This window comes from Glycine soja, chromosome 16 (genome assembly GCF_004193775.1).
Source record: "Glycine soja cultivar W05 chromosome 16, ASM419377v2, whole genome shotgun sequence".
Lineage (NCBI taxonomy): Eukaryota > Viridiplantae > Streptophyta > Magnoliopsida > Fabales > Fabaceae > Glycine > Glycine soja.
In genome coordinates, this window is record NC_041017.1 from 26,462,733 (window position 1) to 26,489,360 (window position 26,628).

The 26,628-nt window shown below is 35.0% G+C and overlaps 1 protein-coding gene, 1 non-coding gene and 1 pseudogene across 2 annotated transcripts; 2 read left to right on the forward strand and 1 right to left on the reverse strand.

The window, feature by feature from the left end:
- Window positions 1-1,435: 1,435 nt before the first annotated feature.
- On the reverse strand, window positions 1,436-1,542 carry LOC114391295. The gene has a single exon (XR_003662097.1). It is a non-coding gene; the product is annotated as a small nucleolar RNA R71 (small nucleolar RNA).
- Window positions 1,543-7,768: 6,226 nt separating this feature from the next.
- LOC114389903 lies at window positions 7,769-8,749 on the forward strand (annotated as a pseudogene).
- A 1,944-nt stretch (window positions 8,750-10,693) lies between these two features.
- On the forward strand, window positions 10,694-14,282 carry LOC114389650 (disease resistance-like protein DSC1). Its single transcript, XM_028350368.1, has 4 exons — window positions 10,694-10,842; window positions 11,010-11,575; window positions 12,033-13,128; window positions 13,446-14,282. The coding sequence occupies exons 2-4, from the start codon at window positions 11,103-11,105 to the stop codon at window positions 14,268-14,270; spliced, it is 2,394 nt and encodes a 797-aa protein (XP_028206169.1). The 5' UTR covers window positions 10,694-10,842; window positions 11,010-11,102; the 3' UTR covers window positions 14,271-14,282.
- The last annotated feature ends 12,346 nt before the right edge of the window (window positions 14,283-26,628 follow it).

The following is a 26,628-nucleotide window of genomic DNA, read 5'->3' on the forward strand; positions in this document are numbered from 1 at the left end:
ATTTTTAATGTTTATTTGATTCGGGTATGGCCTCGATCAAATTTGGTGCCGTTGCCGGGGAGCAGTGTCCAAAGGTTCATAATAGCTAGTGATTCGTGTTTTATGTTTAGTTGTTTTATGTTTTCGTGTGTTGTGTTAGTGTGTGTTAGTGTTGTGTTCGTGTTGCGTTAAGTGTGTTTAGAGTCTTGTTATTTTGTTTAGTGTGATGTTCTGTTTTAGTTTTTCTGTTCAGCGCTTCCCCTATTTCAGTTTTGTGTTTTGCTGTGAATAGTGATTTGCGACGGATTTAGTGATCACTTTTGTTGAACTGGAAAACAGGGTAGTAGTGGAAATCCCTTAGCGACAGATTTTAGAGACCACCTTTGCTAAATTAATTGGGATTTTTGGTTTTGGTAGCTATAGTTGTTATTTTTGGCTGAATTTTTTTGTGGTCACTTCTTTTGATCCATATTTTGTGGGAAAAATAGTTGAAGCCCTTAGTTTGGTCAAATTTGAAAGTTCCAAAAAAGTAGCAAATTTGATTTTTGTAAAAACTTCAAACGGCCATAACTTTTGCTCCGGTTATTAGAATCGCTATTATTATATATGTATTTGGGGTAGAAAAAAATTTCCCATGCCATGGCAGCTTGCTTCCAAAAATTGTGATTCTGTCAAAAGTTTTTTATTTTCCAAGTATTATTCTCTTATTTTTCTTAACTTATCATTTTTAGCTTCTATAGTTAGACTTTGAATTTTTGTTTGAAATTTTTTTTGCTATCTTCTCATCATTTTATAAGGTTGCTCACAAAATTTCAAGTCATTTGGATATCATTTAATGGTAGATGTAGTTCAAACCTACACTGTTACTTGCATAAGAAGGCAACTAGTTGTGCATGCTGAATATAGTGTATGACTAGAGGCAATCCATCTGACTTACAACCCTTTGATCCTGAGATAGATAGGACATTTCATAAATTAGTTAGACATTATTTAGTATCTTTTGAGCATCCTGAGCATTCTGTTATTGGTGATTTTGAGCATTATAGTTTTGAACATTCTGATTTTGAACATTCTGAGAACATGGCATAACCTCCATCCCGTGAGAGGACTCTAAGGGAAATGGCTGCACCTGATTTCACCTACGAAAGCTTGTGCATCCAATACCCTGATGAGGATGTCCCATATGTTCTTAAAACTGGACTGATCCATTTGCTTCCAAAGTTTCATGGCCTTGCAGGTGAAGACCCGCACAAACATCTGAAAGAATTCCATATTGTCTGCTCCACCATGAAACCCCCAGGTGTCCAGGAGGATCACATTTCTGAAGGCCTTTCCTCATTCTTTAGAAGGAGTGACAAAGGACTGGCTTTATTACCTTGCTCCACGGTCCATCACGAGTTGGGATGACCTCAAGAGAGTATTCTTAGAAAAACTTTTCCCTGCTTCCAGGACCACGACCATCAGAAAGGATATTTCAGGCATTAGGCAACTCAGTAGAGAGAGCTTATATGAATACTGGGGGAGATTTAAGAAACTATGTGCCAGTTGCCCTCACCACCAGATTTTTGAGCAGCTTCTCCTCCAATATTTTTATGAAGGACTCAGTAACATGGAGAGAAGTATGATAGATGCTGCTAGTGGTGGAGCCCTTGGAGACATGACCCTTGCTGAAGCCAGAAGTTTAATTGAGAAGATGGCTTCAAACTCCCAGTAATTTAGTGCCAGAAGTGATGCTATTGTCATTAGAGGAGTGCATGAAGTAGCCACGAATTCATCTTTATCAGCCGAGACTAAGAAGCTTGAAGGTAAACTAGATGCCTTGGTTAACCTGGTAACCCAACTGGCCATGAATAAAAAATCTGCACCTGTCGCCAGACTCTGTGGTTTATGCTCCTCTGCCGACCACCACACAAACCTTTGTCCTTCTGTGCAACAATCTGAAGCAATTGAACAGCTTGAAGCTTATGCTGCAAACATCTACAACAGACCTCCTTAACCTCAGCACCAAAATCAGCCACAACAGAACAATTATGACCTCTACAGCAACAAGTACAATCCCGGGTGGAGGAATCATCCCAACCTTAGATGGTCGAATCCTTCACAACAGCAGCAACAACAACAACAACCTTATTTTCTAAATGTTGTTGGCCCAAGTAAACCATACGTTCCTCCACCAATCCAACAGCAACAGCCCTAGAAACAACAAATAGTTGAGGCTCCTCCGCAACCTTCCCTTGAAGAACTTGTGAGGCAAATGACTATGCAAAACATGCAGTTTCAATAAGAAACCAGAGCCTCCATTCAGAGCTTAACTAATTAGATAGGACAATTGGCTACATAGTTAAATCAACAACAATCCCAAAATTTTGACAGATTACCTTCTCAATCTGTCCAGAATCCCAAAAATGTGAGTGCCATTGCATTGAGGTCGGGAAACCAGTGTCAAGGACCTCAACCAGCAACATCTTCCTCATCCGCAAATGAACCTGCCCAACTTCACTCTACTCCAGAAAAAGATGATGACAAAAATTTAAAGAGTAAGTTACCTAATAATTTCTATGCAGGTGAATCTAAAGAGAAGCAGCATATCCCTCTTCCATTCCCTCCAAGAGCAATTTCCAACAAAAAAATGGAAGAGACAGATAAGGAGATATAGGAAACATTTAGAAAAGTAGAGGTAAACATGCCTCTGCTGGATGCAATAAAGCAAATTCCAAGATATGCTAAATTCTTGAAGGAGCTGTGCACTCATAAGCGGAAGCTTAAAGGAAGTGAAAGAATTAGCATGGGCAGAAATGTTTCCGCATTGATTGGTAAATCTGTTCCCCAAATCCCTAAAAAATGTAAAGATCCAGGTACATTCAGCATACCTTGTATTATAGGGAACAATAAGTTTGACAATTCCATGCTAGATTTAGGAGCTTCTGTTAGTGTTATGCCTTTGTCTTTAATTCTCTATCTCTTGGTCCTTTGAAATCAACTGATGTGGTAATTCATTTAGCTAATAAAAGTGTTGCCTATCCTGCTGGTTTCATAGAGGATGTCTTAGTTAGAGTTGGTGAACTGATTTTACCTGTTGATTTTTATATTTTGAATATGGAGGACGGATTTTCTAAAGGATCAGTTCCTATCATTCTAGGCAACCTTTTATGAAAACTGCTAGAACTAAGATAAATGTATATGCAGGCACACTATCTATGGAGTTTGGTGATATAACTGTTCATTTTAATATTCTTGATGCTATGAAACACCCATATGAAGATCTTTCTGTATTTCGTGTTGAAATAATTGACCATATTGTTGATGAATACATGACTGATCTTCATTCTAATCTGCATGCCTGTCACCCTTCATGCATTGAATCTGAATTTGTACTTGATCATATGTCTTAATTTTATGCTGAGAGTGAATCTAAAATTTATATTGATTACATGTCTGGTGATGTTTTATCTCTTGAGATTGATTTTCTAGAGTCAGATAGAACTAACCATGTTTCAGGAAGTACACATACCTCTGACTTTCTTTATGAGGTACAAGCTGAGAAACCATCTCTTTCTACCATTATCCAACCGCCCACACCAGAATTGAAGCCTCTGCCATCAAATTTAAAATATGCTTACTTGGATGATAGCAAAATTTTTCCAGTAATTATATCTGCCTCCCTTGTTGATGAGCAAGAGGAGAAGTTGTTATCAATTCTCAAGAAGCATAAGAAGGCTATAGGCTGGACCCTGGCGGACATTCCTAGTATTAGCCCATCCACATTGAAGAAGGAGGTAACCAAGTTTTTGCAAGTTGGAATCATTTATCCTATCTCCGAAAGCCAATGGGTGAGTCCCGTCCAGGTAGTTCCAAAGAAAACCGGCCTCACCATGATAAAAAATGAGGAGAAGGAGTTGATTCCTACTCGGGTGCAGAACAGTTGGAGAGTCTGCATTGACTATAGGAGGCTGAACCAGGTTACCAAAAAGGACCATTTTCCACTGCCATTCATTGACCAGATGCTTAGCGCCTGACAGGTAAATCTCACTACTGTTTCCTTGGTGGCTTTTCTGGTTATATGCAAATCACTATTGCTCCTGAGGATCAGGAAAAGACCATATTCACCTGCCCCTTTGACACTTTTGCCTATAAGAGGATGCCTTTCGGCCTGTGCAATGCCCCTGGTACCTTCCAGCGGTGCATGATTAGTATTTTTAGTGATTTTTTAGAAAATTGCATAGAGGTGTTTATGGATGATTTCACTGTATATGGATCATCTTTTGATGTTTGTTTGGATAGTCTGTTAAAAGTTTTGAATAGATGCACTGAAACTAACCTTGTTCTAAATTTTGAAAAATGTCATTTTATGGTTGAGCAAGGTATCGTTTTAGGCCACATTATTTCCAAAAAGGGCATTGAAGTATATCCTGCAAAAATTTCTGTTATTTCACAATTGCCTTACCCCTCTTGCGTGCGAGAGGTGCGATCTTTTCTTGGTCATGCAGGATTCTACAGGCGCTTTATAAGAGATTTTACCAAAGTAGCCCTTCCACTATCCAACTTGTTGCAAAAGGAGGTGGAGTTTGACTTTAATGATAAATGCAAAGAGGTTTTCGATTGCCTCAAGCGTGCGGTGACTACCACCCCTATCCTTCAAGCACCTGATTGGACAGCCCCATTTGAGCTAATGTACGATGCATCCAATTACACATTGGGGGTTGTCCTTGCTCAAAAGATTTCCTTACTTCAGCTTACTTCTTTTCCGCCATGACTTAGGGAGTTTTCTTTTCCTATCTCCTTCTTTACTTTTATTACATTTGTCCGATTCTATTTGATGGTTTAATTGCTTTTAATCTTTTAATTGTGCTACATTGAGGACAATGTGTTGTTTAAGTATGGGGGGGAGTGTTCTTTGGTTTTGGTTTTGCTAGTTTTGTTAGTTTTGTTGGGTTTCTAGTTTAATATTTTAGGTCAATTCTGTTTGCATGTACAACTTTGCATATTTTTCTTTGAATTATAGGATGTGTTTAAGAAATGGGTAATTGTTCTAAAAATAAAAGTCTCTTGACATTTTGTGATTTGAAATCCTTGTTTTTCCTCTACATGTCATGATAGTTTTGAAAGCTCAATTTGAAAGTGATAAGTTTACCTTTGTGAGAATTTGAGCCATCCATCATCATAATCTTTTGGTGTGTTTTGCCCCATTGATTGCTTGCACAATAGCCTTGGCTTGATTCTTGTTGATGCTTCCTAATTCACATGCATATTTGGAAATGATTTAGGCAATTTTGTTCTTATAAGCTTCTAGCCAAATGGACTTACCTTGAATTAATTCCTTTGATAGCCCCTTTGAGCCTATGTTCCCCTTTCTTTGTTTTGAAGCGCATTACAAGCCTTAAGTGAAAAACCATGATATCACCTTACCCTTAAGGAATTTTGGAGCTTTGGAATTGTTTTGGGAATAAGTGTGGGGGGGGGGGGGGTATGTTTCATTGGAAGATATGATTTTTGGCCATGCTTAATGTTTTATTTTGGCCATGCTTGATGTATATATATATTGCCTAGTTCTTGCTTTAATCTTCAAATTTGTACTGTTTAAAAAAAATGAAAAAAAAATTTCAATTGGTGCAAATTCTACAAATTCGTACTGTTCTAAAAAAAATAGAAGAAGAAAAGAAGTGAAGTTGAATAAATGAGGTCTTGTTATGAGGACTTGATTTGGGAGCCTTGGTTGATTTTGTTGATATTAGAGGGTTTGGGTTTACTACTTGTGCTTAATTTCCACTTATTCCCTATTGATCCTCTATTCCTTTGGGATTTAGTTACTTATTCCATATTTTTTCCCCTACCTTGTCCTTGGCCCCATTACAACCTTTAAAGACCTTTTGATCCTCATGTGCATGTGTTTGTCAAGTTGTTTGTCAATTTTAGAATTTTGCCAAGTCTATGTGGTGTTTGTTTTCATGGGTGCTTCGAGAGTAAACAACAGCCTAGACACTTGAGAGATAGAGTGTATATCTTGTGAGGCTTTATCACTTTTCATTCTTGAGCTGATTAACTATTTTGCCATGATTGGGTTGCTTGGATGATTTTCACGAATGTCTTGACTCTTTGGATCTCTTCATGTTAGATGTTACTCATTCCTTTCATTCCTTGATGTTCATTGAGAAATATGTAAATGTTTTTGTTTGTCTCTCTTTGATATCCTTGGATTTTGTTCTTTATTTCATTTTTCCCAAGAGTGCAAAAGGCTAAGAATGGGGGATTTTGATGTGCCATTATTTTCTCCTATTTCTTAACCCTTTTTGCACCATTTTAAGTACTGGTTAATCTTAATTGTCAAATTAATTAGGAAATTTTATTATTTGGGCCCATTCAGCTAATTTGATGTTTTTAATATAATTTCAGGAATTAATGAAGCATTGGGCTTGAATCCAGAATTGGGCTTGGACTTGAAGAGGGCAGACTATTTTATTCTACAAAATTTTATCTTATCTAGACTTTATCTTATCTAGATATTATTTAGATTTGATCTCATCTAGATATTATTTCATCTAGATCTTATCTTATCTTATCTAGATATGATTTTATTTTATTTATGGGCTTAGATTTAAAACAGATTTGTAAGCTTTGGGGTAGGAAAAACTATATAACAGCATCAAGGTTCTAGTTTAGGCTCTCTCTTCTCTTCTCTCTCTCTCCTGTTTTTGTTTTTAGTTTTAGGCTTCTCTTCTTTTAGACACTTTTTCATTTTGCAATTCCAGTTTTTACTTTTCAGCAATAAAATTTCGTTCTTCAATCCATAATTTCGTTCTCTACTAATTAATGGAAGGCTAAGTCTCCGGCGTTGTTTTCTCTTGAGGATCAAGCACAATTCTCTTTGAGGTTCTATTATTACTGTTAAATTCTGTTCAGTTTTTCCTCTTCACTAATTACTTTGAATTTGTTGCTATTAATTCATGCATGCTTAGTGCTTGATTAATTGTCTCTGCGCTTAATTTATGTTCATGCTTAATGATCGTTTATGATTAATTGGTGTATGTGTTGCTTAATCACATAATGAATGCCTTATGTTAAATTTCGCTTAGTAATTTAATTTAGGGTTGGATTAAGTTGTTGAACTGATAAAGGATAAACTCTCGTAACCTAGGATAAGAGACTTGCTTGTGAATCAAGGGGAAGCAACATGTTTTAATTTTGATATTTTCTAATTCAATTTTACTCGCTGTTTAATTTACAAAAGCAACCCCCCCCCAATTCATTATTATTTTCCTACTATCTGTTATGAACGTTTGGTTCACCATTGCTCGTTGGGAGACGACCTAGGATCACTTCCTAGATACTGCATTTTTAATGTTTATTTGATTCGGGTACGACCTCGATCATTGATACAATTATGGAATTGCTGCTATTGCACCATTCTCTCATCACTTGACATTCAACTACTTGCCATCATACATCCAGCGCCTCCTTGGAATTTGGTGAGAAGGTCAAGAGAGGATTTGGCTATACACAGGGATAACAGGCATGCTGTGAATGTGAGATTCAGAAATAATGATTGAGAATCAGGAGTGGGCTTGGGTGGTTAGGCGGGAGTTGAGAGAAACTTAGGAGGTTTGGTTTGTGGATGTTTCAGGGGTGTTTGGAACCCTGTTATTTTGTTTTTATTTTCTTTTCCATCTTTGTTTCTACAAATCAAGAATACTATCCTTGAGTTCTTTAGAGCTAATCTCTAGTATATATTATTATTATTATTATTATTATTATTATTATTATTATTATTATTATTATTATTACATATCTCATCCCTTAACACTTTGATTCCAAATGTACTATGCAGGATATGGCAGCTCATTCAGCCTGTGATTTTGGTGGGGGTAAAGCTGAGAAACTTGCTCTAGCGAAGTACCGACAGGTGCTTTGGCAGGGAAGGGTATTGAACTCTCAATTCACTGATGAAGAGTTGAGAAATTAGGGGCATTGCCCACTGACTCCTGAAGAGATTGGATTACTCCTGGCAGCTTTGAGTTTCAACAATAGAACACGGCTTTATCTTGCTTCCCACAAGGTTCATTAACAACATATGAAGGATAGCTTGTGATTATGTAACAACATATATTTCATTCTGATATTCATAATGATGCCCAATGATTAACAATCTACTACCTTTTGACACCTTTATTGATAGGGGCATAGGGCAGTTTGTGCTTTGACTTGGGACTTATCTGAATTGGTTTCATGCTTTCAGGTTTATGGTGGAGAAGCTAGGTTAGCAACTTTAAGCAAGTTATTTCCTCTTATGGAAGATAAGAAGAGCCTAGTCTCCATAGAGGAACTTGCCAAGGTTAAAGGAAAGGCATCACTGTTAGCTACTGTTGATTATTATGTGAGCATGTAGAGTGACATCTTCATTTCTGCTTCTCCAGGCAATATGCACAATGCTCTAGTAAGAATCATTCTTAAATTTTCTATTTCAAACCGTACAATCTAAATAATTATGTTGCATAAAGAGCCTTGAGCTATATTTGTTTTGTTTTGGTGCAAGAATTGATGTAAATTCCCAAAACTTATCATTTAAACCTAACATCTTTTGCTTCTTTAGGAGGCGCATCATGCTTATATGAATCTAAAGACTATCAAACCAAACATGAGACTGTTGGGGCAACTATTTCAGAATAAAAGCATAGGCTAGTCAGAATTTCAGCTTGTAGTTCTTGATGGACATAAGAATAGACAAAGGGTAGACAAGGGATGTAATTCACTTATTTCCATTGCAAATTTACATTAGGTACTAGGGATCTAGTCTACAACATAGACAAGTTTGGGTATCTTAAGAAATGATTTTAGGACCCAACTCTGGTACCTAAAAATGTGGATAGAATCTGTCTATAATGCACTAAAGAAAATAAACAACACACTAGCTAAATAAGGAAAGAATTAGAATCCCAGAAATGCTACAATAGTTCCTAAATCAAAATAAATTACAATAACTCTTAATTGAATCTAATCATTTTACCAGAATCAACAATAATCTTCACAAGCAATCTTACACAAGATTAGAGCTTCTCCAAGTTCAAGAATAGCATTTGGAAGCTTCAGATGAGAATATAATTTACGAGACCCGATAAACTTGGAAATTAAATCCAAGAATTACGTGAGTCCAAAACAACATTAAGTCACTATTGAAATGATCATCAATGGAAAAAGAAATTACTTTGTTGTGAAACCCTGTGAGCTGTCTAAACGGACTGGAAACTCAACACCCCAAACGGACCTTGCAGTCACCACTACTTTCACAAACCAAACCCTTGCACCAGAAATATTGAAAAATAATTGTAGTGAGCACCAATTCTCCAAAATCACATATGCTACTGAATACAACATGGTAAAGACAACAAAGAGTCGCGAAATGTACCTTTGATGGAGAAAAACAAAGCGCCAACAAGAACCTTCGATGGAGAACAACAGAGCGCGAAGAACAACCTTTGATGGAGAACAACAGTCGTCATTAGGTTGCAGAGACAAACATTTTAAAATACAACGTGATTAGGTACAACACGAGCAGTTGCGAAGAAGAAGAACAATTGCGAAGAAGAAGAAGAATAGTTGCGAAAAAGAACAGGTGTGACGTACCTTCGATGGAGACGAACATCTATGAAGAAGAAGAAGCTTCGACGGAGAAGAATACAACGCAAGCAAAATAGGGCTCGCAATCTAATATTTTAAAATGTAAGTACAACATCGGTTATCAATACAAACCCGATGTTAACTAAATGATGTTAACATTAACATCGATTTTCTACAAGAAACCGATGTTAACCTATCTTATGTTAATATCGGTTTTTTAGAAAACCAATGTTAACTTATTGACGTTAACATTGATTATTCAAAAATCGATGTTACCAGTTTCATGTTAACATCAGTTTTTGAACAACCGATGTTACCAATTTAATGTTAACATCGATTTTTGAAAAACCGATGTTAATGTAAGATAATTAACATTGATTTTTTAGAAAATTGATGTTAACAACTACATATTAATTATAATTATGCCACCGCTTAACCTTAACATCGGTTTTTCTCAAAACCAATGTTAAAGTGACGATGTTAAATGTACTTTTTCTAGTAGTGTTTTATTCTTACATTATTAATGTTCATTAAAAATTATATAATATATAATTAAAAATAATAAAATTCTAAAAGAGTATTTCTTTTAATTTAGTTATATTAATATAATGAAAAATAATTCTGTTAGCATGACTACCAATATTGTCTTGAATACTGATTTCCAATGCGAAAGAGGTCCCCAGAAGCTTACAAAAGGGATATGAATTTTGAACAAAAAATAGTAATACTTTTCTTAATCTATTTTATAGATTAATAGTATTAAAATGTTTGTTAAGTAAAAAAGAATAATATAAAAAGTTTGATATGTTTTTATCTGTATATAACTATATATGACGTTAGTGCTGCGTTTGATAGATGCTGCTCTCTCAATGCCGTGAAATTGAGCATATCTTGTGTCTCACGTCAAGTTCTTTCTATTTATTAATGATTTTTTTCGTACAAAACAAATATATAATATTTTGTACAAACACAAATTCTCAATAAAAAAACTACAACAATTTCCTGGAATTACGAGCAAAATTACGACTTGATTTGCTTAGCTATAAAATACTAGAAACGATAATCTAGAGGGAATCTTAATTAAATATACTATTAAACGTTGCTGCACGCGTTTTGAAATAACATTATCACAACCACAACTTCATCTAACTTCCTGATTGAAGCATGGGAAATAAAGCTTTTCACATTTTTCAAGAAGTATGGATGCTACATTGATTACAGAGATTTTGTTTGAATAGTTTGGTGGTTTGACAGGTTTGTATTAATCATTAACTCTCTAGCCTGTACGAAGTTATTAGTCTTTTTTGGAAAGTCAATTGGGTAGATTGTATCCCTATCCAAATCAATATCTTTTCTTGTACAGGATATCTAGAACTGTTTTTCACTGTGACCTAGGTTGTTTTATGCTCCTTAATTTACAGATATATTGCAGTTTGGACAGAAAAAAGCTTGCTTGCGTACTAAGGGAAGGCAAGATCCGTTAAGCAGTTTTAATTTTCTCTTTATTCTGTCAAATGACATCCTCATCTACTAGTATAAAAAAAGATGTCTTCATCAGCTTTAGAGGCCCAGATGTTAGGAAAGGTCTACTTAGCCATTTGAAAAAAGAATTGTGTCGCAGGCAGATTGAAGCCTGTGTGGATGAGATACTTGACAGAGGAGATGAAATATCATCCTCACTTCTCAGGGCAATTGAAGAATCACAAATTTTATTGGTCATATTCTCAAAAGACTATGCTTCATCGCAGTGGTGCTTGGAGGAGCTTGCCAAAATGATTGAATGCTTGGAAAGAAACAAACAGATTCTTGTACCTGTTTTTTTTAACGTAGATCCATCAGATGTGCGGCAGCAACACGGAGAATATGGTGATGCTTTAGCTAAACATGAAGAAAAACTCAAGGAAAACATGTTCAAGGTACAAAGTTGGAGATCTGCTTTGAAAAAGGCTGCTAATTTATCAGGGTTTCATTATCCAGGAAATTTTGAGTACGTTTAACTTGTTTTCTCTTGTCTTTTCCCAGTTCACTTTTAATGTATCGTGCATTTTGACCAATTACTAATTTAATTAAATATGAGAAAACACAATAAAATTGTAGACCAGTTTAAATGATTATGAGAGAAAATACAATAAAATAGTATTGTAAGAATATATTATTATATCAATAACATATATAACTCTTTGTTTTATAATATGTATTTCGACATTAATTCTTGAATTTTAACAAATATTTCAACCTTTGTTTTCTGTAATATGTTCCTTCAAACACTAACAGTTTCAGAGTAGAATCTTAGAATTAGAGATAGTGATAACCTGTGTCATTAGATACGGTGATGGTCTAAGGAAATGGAAATATATACAATTCCTGTTATATTATGTGTTTGTTCTTTTGTCTTGCTTTATCCATTCTCTTTTTTATATAATTTATGTCTTTCTACATTCTAGTGATGAATCTGATCTTGTCGATAAAATCGTAGAAGATATTTCGGAAAAGTTGAGCAAGTCTAGCCCAAGTGAGTCGAATGGTCTGGTTGGAAATGATCAAAACATTGTGCAGATTCAATCCTTATTGCTAAAGGAATCAAATGAAGTAATTTTTGTTGGAATTTGGGGCATGGGTGGCATAGGTAAGACAACCATTGCCCATGCTATGTATGATAAATATTCTCCTCAATATGAGGGTTGCTGCTTCTTGAATGTAAGAGAAGAAGTGGAACAGCGTGGACTGAGTCATTTGCAAGAGAAACTTATATCTGAACTATTGGAGGGAGAAGGTCTCCATACAAGTGGCACAAGCAAAGCAAGATTCTTCGATTCTGCTGGGAGAAAGATGGGTCGGAAAAAAGTTCTCGTTGTGCTTGATGATGTGAATACTTCGGAACAATTGAAATATCTGGTTGGCAAACCAATTTGCTTTGGTCCAGGGAGTAGAGTGCTGATAACAAGTAGAGATAAGCGTGTGCTTACTAGCGGAGGAGTTTATCAAATTCACAAGGTCAAGGAAATGGACCCTAGAGATTCCCTCAAACTTTTCTGCTTAAATGCCTTCAATGAAAGCCATCCCAAAATGGGTTATGAAAAGCTATCTGAAGAGGTAGTTAAAATTGCCCAGGGCAATCCATTAGCTTTAAAAGTTTTGGGTGCAGATTTCCATTCCAGAAGTATGGACACATGGGAGTGTGCCTTAAGCAAAATCAAGAAGTATCCAAATGAGGAAATTCAAAGTGTTTTAAGATTTAGTTATGATGGACTGCATGAAGTGGAGAAGAAGGCATTTCTAGATATTGCATTCTTTTTCGAAGAAGATGACAAAGACTATGTTACAAGGAAACTGGATGCTTGGGGTTTTCATGGAGCTAGTGGGGTGGAGGTTCTCCAGCAAAAGGCTCTGATCACAATATCAGATAATAGAATACAGATGCATGACTTGATACGAGAAATGGGTTGTGAAATAGTTCGTCAAGAATCTATTATATGTCCAAGAAGACGCAGCCGATTGAGGGATAATGAGGAAGTATCCAATGTATTGAGACAAAACCTGGTAAGAGAAAGATATACCATATATATTAATTCCTTTACAATTGTTTTTGTATGGAAATTTGAATCAGTATAAAAGTAATTTGATTACTTTACATAGATCCCCTGATGTTCGCATTTATTACATACACCACTCGATACTCTTCCATTTTTGAATCCTACAGGAAAGTCCTTAATTTTTTGGCTTTCACACCCACTCGGTTAGGAAGGTTCAAACTAATATTAAAAAAAAGAGAGGTATAGGATGTAATAAGAGCAAGTCTTAGAGGAGTCCATGTAATTTACTCAAGTATGTACTTAACATTATTCTAAGATTTTCAGGGAACCGATGAGGTGGAGGCCATGCAAATAGATGTGTCTGGAATTAAAAATTTACCTCTGAAATTGGGCACTTTTAAAAAGATGCCTCGTCTGAGATTTCTCAAATTTTATCTCCCATTGCATGCCGAGCTTTCCCTACTGCAAAGCCATGATGGACCTATTTGGTCTCCGGAGAAACAAGATGAGCTACTTTTATCTGCAGGGTGCAAACAACTCATGAGGGTTGCAAGTGAGATTCACATAAAATGTCTTCACTACCTTCTTATTGATGACTGCTCAGATCCTTCACTACTCGATGAACTAACATCAACTGAGATGAGCATGCTGCAAAACATAGCACAAGATGCTGGAGTGGAAATAATATTGAACTCATCCATTGGGCAACTCAGCAGTCTTGAATGCTCAGATGTGGTTGATCAACAATTTAAGAATCTTCCCAATGAGCTACTTTGCTTAAGATGTACATATTACCTTAAGCTTTCTAAGAGCAGGCAACAAGACATCGGGAAACCCAAGCTACATATTCTCTTTGATAGTTTAAGGTATTATCAACGAATATCTGTCAGTCAGTTGTATAAACCAGTTGTCGTATTTCCTCCGAAAAGTCGTGCAGAGATGTGGCTGAAAGGGGCTAAAAAGGAGGTAAAAGGATTTGTCGTTGCCACGTTCTACATACATCTTTACACTGTCCTTTTCTTCTTGTCTCCTTCTACCTTTTCCATCACCATATTTACTCAAACAATCACTTTGTCATTCCTTCTTTTTTGTTGCATTTTACTCTCATTTTTCACAACCCGAGGAGGGATCAAGTTTATGCAAGAGTAACTATTTTGATCATTTGTTTCATCTTTATCTTTCATTTTCTTTTAATCTAATGGCTTAAAAAATAACTCATCTTTATCCTTTAGATTAAACGAAAATGAAAGGTTCTTGTTCTCTTATTACGAGTTTGTAGTTCTAGAAAAAAAAAAAAAAAAGCAACTCAACTGATTGTCAAATTCTAAATAGGATAAATTAATTCAAGTAAACTCCCATTGACTCTTAAGTGTGTTTGAAATCAAATGTAATTCTTGTTTTCCATTGACTCCACAATGACTATGTTGCTAAGATTCACGATTTAAAGACATTAATTTTTTTTAAATGGTTTTACTTCGGGATCTTTTATTTTACATATTTATATATTATTTGATCATTCACGTAGTTTGATCTTACTTAATGTGAATGTAGTAATACTGTATTATTGTGATTTTCTGCTTTGCTTTGTTATGGAGGTAAAATTAATGTTGAATTATTGTTATTTCAAGGAAATGCCATGCTTATATGTTGTCAATGAATTTTTTAAATATTCATTATGTAAGTTTATGAAATATCAAAGATCACACTAGAAGGAGAGGTTGAATAGTATACTAACTAAATGTATAATTTTTTTTTTTGCAAATAGAGGTATTTCACAAGATAACAAGTGATATAATAGATATGAATTGTGTTGTCCAATGATAGAACACAATTTTTGTTAAAACAAAGGTTTGTCCTCAAATGAGTGGTAAAACATTTTTTTGTTAAAACAAAGGATTGTCGTCAAGCGAGTGATAAAACAAAGTTTTTCTTTTAAAAGCTACTTGTGTGATAAAGTGCATCAAAAAAGACTTGATGAAATACAAGTTAAAACTTAAGAGAGAAGTACAAACATTTGATTTATATTGTTTCACTCAAATCGATCTACGTCTATTTCTACTTCACAAACTATAAAGGATTCAACTAATCAAGACTAATTATAAAACAAGTATTCTAACCTGTTACTTTAGGCTACACAAGTATTCTCAAGGCCACTACTGACACACTTCTTAGACTCCCATTGAATTTAAAAACACCAAGTATTGTTTTGTCACTAAGCCACTCTTGGCTTTCACAAATAGGTTGTTTGATGGAATCCAAAGATTTGCACACTCAAAGAGTGGATAAACAATAAGCTCGAATACACAATATAACTTTGCTAAGCTAAGGATATAACTATTTCAAGTGCATAATGTATTGTCCAATGATTACTACAGATTATCGCTTTCACTTTGTTACTTCTTTTCGTATTTCGCTTCTTTTCTTCACTTCATGACTTAAGTTGCTATTTATAGACTTCATTGAAGTATCTAGTGTAGGATTTGTGTCTTCCTTCTTGATATGACCATTGTCTCATATTTTGTCGCAAGGCCACGTGGAGCGCTTTGGCTGGAGAGACAAAAAGCAGAGTACCAACAACTATTGACAAAGTACAAACAACTGTTGTTGTCTTCTCCCTTGTCGAAAGTGACTTTTGTGGAATACACCTCGGTTTGTTCCTTTGTTTTTGTCCTTACCTTATGTTCTATATCTCAATGAATCTAGGAACTTTTGCATGAAATTCAAATATTGGCAACTCAAACATAAGAGAGACAAAAACAAAATATTAAAATGGTTAGGTTTGTGCACTCCCCTTTTGTTGTTAACTTGAAATTAGTACAATACATGGACGTCACTTATCTATTATACATATAAAAAGATAGTGTAAGTGATTAAAGTCAATTGGACATGAGTAAAGGCAACTCAGTGTGTAGACGTTGGTTTTCACAAAGAGTGGATGATAGTTTTATAACAATGCGTTGGATGCTGAATTTTATTTGTTAATAAAAAAATTTCCACTTAATGATTGGAGGCATACTTAAAAGAGTTGAAGATAAGGAATTAATATCAAATGTCCACTTAGAAATAGTTCATCAGTATATCAACAATTTATACCTTTGTGATGATCAAAATTATGGGCAAGGATGGATCGTCTAGTTGTATCATTGGATCGTCCAATCCTAACAATCTCCTTTTTTATGATGACAAACCATATAAATTTTGATTAAGATACAAACATAATCATGTTAAGATAGAAGGATAATGCATTGTAAAGGCAAATATCACATGAAGGGGGTTGAATTGTGATTTTAGTAATTTTTAAAACCTTTCCACAAGCAAACAAAATTTTTCATTCGAAGAAGAAGCTTTGTAAAACAGATAATAGATCTTAAGAAAAACCCATTTAGATGATGAAAAATAAACACGTAAAACTCAAGATGTTTTCAAAAGCCTAAAAACAAATTCAGACCCTAGGTCAGTTAAAAGCAGTAGGAAAGCACACAAAAAAATTAAACACGAAAAGTTGCACTGGTTCGTCTCTACCACTAATACTATGTCCAGTCCTTGGCAAAACACTAAGTTCCACTAACTTCTCTCAAGTTACACGTATTGTGTTATAGACACTTCTGACTCTACAAAGCAAGCTCTACCTCAAGCTTGATCATACCCAGTATTCTTTGTCCTACCATGCCACTGTTGGCTCTAAACAAATCATAATAGATTTGTGGTTGAAGATTGATCAGAGACTAAATCTAGAATCATCTCACAGATGGATATACAATCAACACTTTGTCTTTTTCTCTTAATATGTTCAAGGTGTTTTGAGAACTTTCTTTAACTTTACAAGAATGTACATAAAGATTTTTGCAGAAAGAATTATGAATGTTTTTCACACAAGATTATTCTTCTAAGTCTACAAAGCTTCTGGTTATATAAGCCTCATCTTCAAGTGTTTGTTATCTCACAACGGGTAGATTTCTTCACTTGATCTTCATTTGATGAATATGGTCGTTGGGAGCATTTAATGCACGTCTTTTCCTCATACAGAACGTCCATTCTTCAAAGCTTACATGTTGAGAACTGCAACAGGTAGTCACTTCCTTTGTGTCAGAGCAAGTTTTGTGTAGTAGAGCTCTTCTTTTGATGGCGATTGAGGAATTTTAGAACTTGAATTAATTTATTCTTTATAAGATTTGAAAGATCCTAGGAGAATGTTTCTATAAAAGAATCTTAGACGCAAAATATTAAATGATGTGTTAAATGTCATCTTAAATGTCGTATTAGATCATGACTCCATTTGCCTATTTCTAAAACATCATACACAAATTTCTTAAGGCATGCTTTGATAAAACATCAGACACCCATTTTGTATAAGGCACAACTTTTAACCTTTGTATTTATTTACATTTAATCAAAATAATTAAGGGTCTCGATTCATCTTAAGACATAAATGTCTTTTAACTTAACAAGTCCTTCGTCTGAGGTGGTTGATTTGAGGATCTTTTAGTTTGAGGAAAGATTTCATTAGAATATTTGACTTTATTTTCTATAGAGGCATCGGACGAACCAATCTGCATATCTACAAAATCATCCTCAAGATCTGATAATTTCCTATTAGATGTTAGTTCATCATTGAATTTAACATGAATAGATTCGTCTACCACTAAAGTCCTTAAGTTGAAAACTTTGTAGGCTTTAGATGTATTCGAATATCCTAAGAAGACTCCTTTATCCACCTTTAAATCAAACTTAGCCACTTGATCTTTAATGTTTAGGATAAAACACACATATCCAAATGGATGGAAGTATTAGAAGTTGGGTCTTCTTCCTCTCCATAGTTCATAAGGAGTCTTTTTGAAAGGTTTGATCAATATTATGTTTTGAACATAACGTTGTATTTACTGCTTTTGCCCAGAAGTGCTTAGGGAATGAGTTCTCACAAACCATGGTCCTAACCATTCTTGTCGAGTTTTATTTTTTCTTTCAACTACCCCATTTTGTTGAGGACTTCTCGGCGAAGATAAATTATGGAAAATACCACTATTTTTACAAAATGATCTAAACTCAACATTCTCAAATTTAGTGCCATGGTCATTTATGATAGAAGAGATTAAAAAACCTTTTTTTTTTCTTTTTAAACCCTTTTACAAAATATTTCAAAAACCTTAAAAGACTTATGTTTATGTGGAAGAAACTATACTCATGTATATCTAGAATAGTAATCAACTATAAAAAACCATATTTTTCCCTCATAGACTCAACATTCTCGTTGGTCCAAACAAATCCATGTGTAATAGTTGTAACGATCTAGAAGTGCAAACAACATCTTTAGATTTAAAAGAAGTTTTGATCTATTTCCCTTGCTAACATGCTTCATAGAGAAGATGAGTTTTCCAAAAAATCTTTGGTAGTCCTTTTACTAAATCCTTTTTGGTAGTTTGGAAATGTGTTTTAGATTGCATGCCCAAGTTTTTGTGCCAAACCCATCTTTCATCTTCTCTAGAAAGTAGACATGTTACATTTTATTTACTTAGGCTGATCAGAACAATTTCATACAAATTGTTGTGTCTTCTAATAGGAACAGGGACTTGTCATCTTCTGTCTTGACTATAGATTGGTCTTTGTTGAAGGATACACTATAACCATTATCGCAAAATTGACTTATGCTCAATAAGTTATATTTCAAATCTTCAACATATCAGACGTTGTCTATGGAGGCTAAAGCAGGGATACCAATTTTACCTATACAAATAATTTTTCCCTTACCCATTCCTCCAAAGGAAACTCTTTCTCCTTCAATTGGTTTTATGTAAAGGAACATAGACCTTTCCTCGTCATGTGTTGTAAGCAGTCACTATCCTGGTACCAGCTTAAACCCTGGCCTTTTCCTACCAAGGATATCTCAACTTTTTTGTTTGTATCTGTCACCAAACGAATGCTAGCTTGTTCATCGTTTGAATTGTTGCTCTTCTCATTGTTTGAGTCATCCTAGGTGAACATCAGACTTTTCTTTTTCTAGTCTCCGAAGTGTCTCTTTCTCTTTAACTAAGGACATTCTGCCTTCATATGTCAAAGTTTCTTACACTTAAAGCAAATGATCTCATTGTTTTCCTTCTTGTGTTTCTTTTTAAATATTGTATGATCTTTATGTCTAGAAGAGCATTGAAACTTTCCTTTCTTCTTCTTCATTTGTTGGAATTTTCTAAACATAAGGGTCACTTCATCAGTTGTGGATCCTTGAAAATTGTTATCTGAGCTGTCAGACTTAGTCATCTGCACCTTCAAAGCCTTAGATGAGTTTTTTCTTTCTTCTCGTTTAGAACTGGTTGAGGGTAGTGAAATTTATTTTAGGCAGATGATCCTCATTATGAAGGTGGACTTCATTAACCCTTACTATACCTAACAATCCATCCTATGCTAGGGTTTTTAAGTTTCTAGCTTCTTGGATGGCTGTTGTTTTTGGTTCCCACACCTTAGGAAAGTTATCTAGAATCTTTAGGTTAATTTGAGCTTTGGTAAAGGTGTGCCATAGAGCTTCAAGTCCATTTAGAAGAACTTGCAGTCTCCCAAACATATCATCCATAGATTCTTTTTCCTTCATGTAGAAGCTTTCATAGTGACGCAACATAGTGGCATATTTTCTGAATTGGACATCTTTTATTCCTTCATAATTAATGCTTAGAGAGTTCCAAATCTCTTTAGTTGTCTTTAATCTATATATCTTGTTGTACTCGCTTCTAGAAAGAATTCATGTTAGTGTATAATGAGCATATGTATATGTATGTATGTATGTATGTATGTATAACATCGGAAAAAAGTAAAAGAAAACACAAAATGGCATCAAAACCACACTTTTATAATTAAGAAGAATGTTTAAGTACATAAAAATTCCTATCCTTCTTTCCCTTTTGTCATCTACAAAAAAAACTAAGTGTTTAAAGAAAGAAATGATAATTTGAACATCATTGTCACACTTGATTGGAAGGTGGTGGTGGTTGAACTAGTGGTATTGAAGTTGGTGAGGGTGGAGTAACTTTAGCATGAACAACAATGATGGGAATGACATTGTGAATAAATTGATGATGGACAATCGATGATGGTTAGATGAAAATACCCAACATGTTATGTTGAGCTTATTGGAGATTCTACAATAGCATAGTCAAAAGGTTTCTAAATTGAGTAGCAATGGCAGACTAGATAAACTACTCATACTACTCATTTTCCAACCTTTGTTGTTCGGCGTAGGCTTGCAAAACTCGTCTAGTCTCTTCCTTCTAATTTTCTAGAGTCTTATACACCATAGCCTGGGTCTCCTCCTTCTGTCTTACTAATGTAATATCAAGCAGAACTTGGACATTGTTAGCAATCAATGTTCTAGGAGCAACAAAACTCAATGATTGAGGGACAATATAAGAAGTGTTGGAGAATACTACCACTGCATCTGGAACATTTTGTTGCATAAAGATGACTTCATTTGAGGTTTCTTGTTGCTTGGACGCAAGTTCAATATGAAGAATTGAGATACCCTCATCAACTTTAGTAGTATTGTATGCAGTTGAGGACACATCAAGTACTACCTCATTCTCTTTAATTGTGAAGTCAATGAGAACCTCATTAATCTTTGCAATGTTGTTCGCTACTTATTGCTCTAGCCTTGCTTGCTTTGCTGCTTGTAACTTAGCATATGCCTTTGTTTCCCTTGTAGCCTTCATCTTAACAGCAAGTGTTTTTTTCATACTCTTATCTTGTAGGCTTCTACACTTCATGTAGTTGCTCAATGTGATCCTTGAAGTCTATTTCATCCATCTTTGAGAGATCAAAGACAGAATCATAAAAGATGATAGAGTTCCTTCAAAATATCAATGGCTCTATTAATATGAAGACTATGTGGGTATGAAATAGCCTGATTAAGAGTATACATTTATGCAAGGATACCACCTATCATAGAGAATTCAGCAGGTGTGAGATGAAGATTAGATGGATTCACTAGAATGATTTTTGACAGGGGCATCCATATGTCAATCTTTTTCTCCTACTGAACCTTTGGGGGATTCATTTCTAAGGAAGGATCCATATGACTTTTTGTCAAAGTTGCGAGGGGGGCCTTATTGATGGAAAGGGTCTCCCTTGAGGATCTTTTCTTCATCTTCTCTCTTTTTCTTCAAATGGGTCTTGAGACACCCTCTACCACACACATAAATGTACTAATAATAAAAGGAATAAGAAATCATAATTAATTAAAAGTTTTTAAAAAACATTTAAATAAAATCATTTTAAAAGGGTAAAAGGTTCGCATTCACTTTTCTAACATCATAATATAACTTGTCCAATAAATAATAAAATCATCTCGACTCAAAACAAGACGGTTCAAGACTTCATGCAATTAATATAGAAACTTATGCCCCAATGTCACATCCTATTAGAGCATTGTGTCCCGACGTCCTTCAGCACAAGGTTCCTTAAAGAAATTCACCTAGTCATCTGCTCCCACGAACATAAAGTTTGAGATCATCACAGGATCCAAATACAAACAACACACGAGCAGTGAGTTATCACATTCCTAACTAATAGAGAGAAACAAGACAAGACGTAGATATACATATCATATAAATGAGATATAACTTACTTTAATATAGCTCACGTCATTCCACCACTTTGTCGCGTAATATCACATCACAACATGTCTCATTCATTTTCACATCATTCATGTACTCAAGGATCAAAACACAATATCACTAAATCAATCAATATCGACCAATACACAAGCATTGTGCAATAGATGTTCTAAGACTCAATCCTATATGCAATGTGGTACCATGTTAGTGAAAAACATTGTCAGACGCTTAAGAGTACATGACAAGATAAATCACACACTAGTAAGTCAAGTCACTCTCACTAGGTAAAATCATAGAGAGACCAGTCAGGGTCACGCTGTTTTGCGAGAATGCTCCAATCATGTGGGATCGGCACATGCTTAAAGGAGCTCTCAAACCGGGTATATTTACCCCCAAGGCCTACACTCCGAAGAGTTTGTCAGGGCATCTCCCTCTTGATTCAGGTCCAACCCAAAAAATATTTTAGCACACAGACTCTATTTATGAACTGTACAAAACACACGACTCCTCAATTGTTCTCAAAATAATTTTATCTCGACGCGCTTGTGATTAAACTCATCGGGTCCCCACAGTGGTTCACATCACAATACTCATCGCGGATTAACTTGTCGCCCTTAAAGGGTCTTATAGTTATGTGATTGTATGATTTATAGCTCACAACTCAATGCACACAACATCTCAATACACATATATATTAGAAGTCAATACATACCCAATTTATCACATACATTCGGTCTCAATCACAATGGTATAATCTCAATTTAACATGTTATCACACCTCATGAATCATATACACTTTACCAATGAACTATGCAATACACACAACTACTCAATTATTTTCAAAATCATTTTAATTCGTCGCGCCTCAAAGTGATTCAACCCGTCGGGTTCCCATAGTGGATCACATCACAATACTTGTCGCGCAAAAACTCGTCGCCTTTAAAGGGTCTTACAATTGTGTGATTGCACAGTTCATAGTTCACACCTCAATACATATAACATCTCAATACACATATCATTCATCACAGGTTCAATTTGTCACTTACTCACAATTTGAATCTCCATTTCATAATCTCCCTATAACATTTTATACAAAATGCTTTTCACAACATGGGAAGTAAAACCCCTTAAACAATTTTACACAATCATATTAAAATCAATGAATCAAAATCATAGGTCAAAACACGAAAACATTAAGAACACTCAAGTTTATCAACCAATTCTCATCAGAACATCATTTGGTATGTCAAACACAATAATATTGTATTTATAATCATAAAGGAAAAATTATAATTCAATAAACATCCCAAAATAAACTCCAATTTAATTCTCTAAGGATCCATGCACATGTTCATTTTATCCCCAATTGCAATAAATTCATCCCTTACCTCTAAGCACACTCAAGTGTGTAGTCTGGAAGTGATAGCAGTGTCTCTAGTAGTTCCTTAAGATTCCTCAAGCTTTTACTCTGTTTGCTCTGTTAGGGTTTCCAAGCGTTAGAGAGAAGGAGAAGAAATTGTAACCTTCATTTTACTGTCAACATTTGAGACTATTTTTCTCTCTGCAAAAACATTTTTTCGTAAATCCCAACGGCTAGACTGTGTGCAAATGTACTAGGAAAGTGGTGTCCCAATTTCACAATGATCTAACGGTTAACGAGTTCAAGGTCTTAGTTTTACTCGGATAGATTTTGGGTGTCTGCGGGAAAAGGAAAAATATAACATCCCATTTTTCGTAAACTAATTTAAAAAATATTGTTATTTGTAAATAAATAGTTTTATAAAAATGATGAGATCATTATAATTAAATAAATAAGGAGAAATAACTTTATTAATTAAAATAATGGTTTGAGAGAAAATAAAAAGGATATTTTATTTATTCATTTGATAGAAAATAAAATAGAGTTTGTTTTTATAAAATAACAAAAATAAATAAATAGAGTAAATAATGGGTTGTGAGTAGCCTAACTATAAATAGAGAAATTTTAGCTCAATTTTCAGACTGACGATAGCTTCTCATCCTCCTCTTCCTCTCAATTTCGTTTTTCCTTCTCTTCCTCCCAAAACTCTCTCTTTTCCCGCATACCACCAAATCTATCCCAGAAAAATGACGATCTTAGACTCATTCACCGTTGGATTGTTATAAAGCTTGAGCACCATGTTTTTAACTCATTCCCGAGCATTCTCACCGTTCGGAATTACAACAAAATGTTGGAGCTGAGAGAAATATCCTTTGCAGCGTATCTTTCTCTTTTCTCGCAGAAACCCAAAACTGTCTCAGTAAAACAAAATGTTGGAGCTGAGTGAAATATCCTTAGCATTAACTTGTTAACCGTTGGATTGTTGTGAAATTTTGATATGTGGTTCGGAATGCAATTCTTCACACCTTTACTGTTGGGATTTGCGAGACAATTTTCATGGAGAGAGAAAAATGAATCACACGAAGCAATACAAAATGGAGGCCTCAATCTTCTTCTATCTGACGTTTGGGAACCCTATCAGAGCAATCAAAGGAAAAAATTGAGGAATCTCAGGAAACCGTTAGATATGCCGCTATAATTGTCATAATACACACGTGAGCCCGCTTAGAGGTAAGGGATGAGTTTATTGCAATTGGGGGTTAGAATGAACATGTGTAGGGATCCTTAGAAGATTAAATTGGGGTTTATTTTGGGATGTTTATTGAATTATAATTTTTCCTTTATGATTATAAATACAATATTGTTATGTTTCAGTACTAATTGATGTTCTGATGAGAATTGATTGATAAACTTGAGTTATCTTGATGTTTTTATGTGTTGACCTATGATTTTGATATAGTTGTGTGAAATTATTAGAGGGGTTTTACTCCCAATGTTATTGTAAACCTTTTGTATAAATTTTTATGTTGAGATTTATGAAATGGTGATTCAAATTGTGAGTATGTGATAAATTGAACCTGTGATGAATGGTGAAATACATGTGTATTGAGATGTGTGTATTGAGTTGTGAGTTATGAACTGTGCAATCACACAATTGTAAGACCCTTTAAGGGCGACGAGTATTGTGATGGGATCCACTGTGAAAACCCGACGAGTTAAAATTATTTTGAAAACAATTGAGTAGTTGTGTGTATTGCATAGTTCATAGGTAAAGTGTATATGATTCAGGAGGTGTGATAACGTGTTAAATTGAGATTATACCATTGTGATTGAGATCGAGTGTATGTGATAAATTGAGTATGTATGTGATTGAGATATATATGTGCATTGAGTTGTGAACTATGAATTGTATAATCACACAACTGTAAGACCCTTTTAAGGGCGACGAGTTAATACTAAGACCCTTTAAGGGCGACGAGTTAATACTAAGACCCTTTAAGGGCGATGAGTTAATGCTAGGATCCTTTAAGGGCGACGAGTTGATGCTAAGATCCTTTAAGGGCGACAAGTTAATGTTAAGACCCTTTAAGGGCGACGAGTTAATGCTAAGACCCTTAAAGGGTGATGAGTTAAAACTATTTTGAGAAAAATTGAGGAGTTGTGTGTTTTTTATAGTTCATAGATAGAGTTTATGTGCAAATATGTTTTCTGGGTTGGACCTGAATCAAGAGGGAGAGGCCCTGACGGACTCTTCGGAGTGTAGGCCTTGGGGGTAAATATACCCGGTTTGAGTGCTCCTTTAAGCCTATGTTGATCCCATATGGTTGGAGTATTCTCGCAAAACAGCGTGACCCTAACTGGTCTCCCTATGATTTTACCTAGTGAGAGTGACCTGACTTGCTAGTATGTGGTTTGTCTTGTCATGTACTCCTAGGCGCCCGAAGAGGTTTTTCACTGACATGATATCATATTGCATATAGGATTGAGTCTTAGTATAGATGTTGCATAACGCTTGTGTATTGATCAATATTGATTGACTTGGTGATATTGTGTTTTGACCCTTGAGTACGTGAATGTTGTGAAAATGAATGAGATGTGTTGTGTTGTGATATGACGTTGGGAGACAAAATGGTGAAATGACGTGAATTATATTTAAGAAATTTTTATTTTGTTTATATGATATTTATACCTACATGTTATCTTTTTTTCTCTCAATTAGTTAGGAATGTGATAACTCACTCCCTGTGTGTTGTTTGTGTTTGGATCCTGTGATGATCTTGAACTTTGTGTTCGGGGGAGCAGATGACTAGGTGAATTGCTTTAAGAAACCTGGTGCTAAAGGACGTTGGGACACAATACTCTGATAGGATGTGACATTGGGGTATAGGTTTCTATATTAATTGTACGAAGTCTTAGACAACCTTGTTTGAGTCGAGATGACTTTATTATTTATTTGGACAAGTTTAAATATGATGTAAAAGAAAGTGAATGTGAGCCTTTTACCCTGTCGAAAGGCTTGTATTTAAATGTGTTTTAAAAACTTTTAATTAATTATGATTTTGTTTTCCTTTTATTAGTACATATATGTATGGGGTAGAGGGTGTCACAAAACTCAGTGAAAGAGACATTTATTCAACCACAGACATTAGCTTCAATCACCCAATGGTGGGTCCGTGTGGAAATAAGTTCACCTTGTGTTTAAATTTCACAATGATCCAATGGTTAACGAGTCCAAGATCGTCATTTTACTGAGACAAGTTTGAGTGTATGCGGGAAAAGGAAAGGGTCTGTGTGGAAATAAGTTCACCTTGTGTTTAAATTTCACGATGATCCAATAGTTAACGAGTCCAAGATCGTCATTTTACTGAGACCGGTTTTAGTGTATGCGGGAAAAGGAGAGGGTTTTGGGAGGGGAGAAGGGAAAATGAATTTGAGAGGAAGAGAAAGCATAGAGATATATCGTCAATCTCAAAACTGACCTAATATGTCTCTATTTATAGATAGAATACTCTCAGCCTATTTTTTACTCTATTTATTTATTTTTTAAAGAAGA

Coding starts and splice junctions, on each gene's coding strand:
- LOC114389650 (XM_028350368.1), top strand. CDS start 11,103: ATGACATCCTCATCTACTAGTATAAAAAAAGATGTCTTCATCAGCTTT. Junction 11,576..12,032: donor CATTATCCAGGAAATTTTGA/GTACGTTTAACT, acceptor TCTACATTCTAG/TGATGAATCTGATCTTGTCG. Junction 13,129..13,445: donor ATGTATTGAGACAAAACCTG/GTAAGAGAAAGA, acceptor TAAGATTTTCAG/GGAACCGATGAGGTGGAGGC.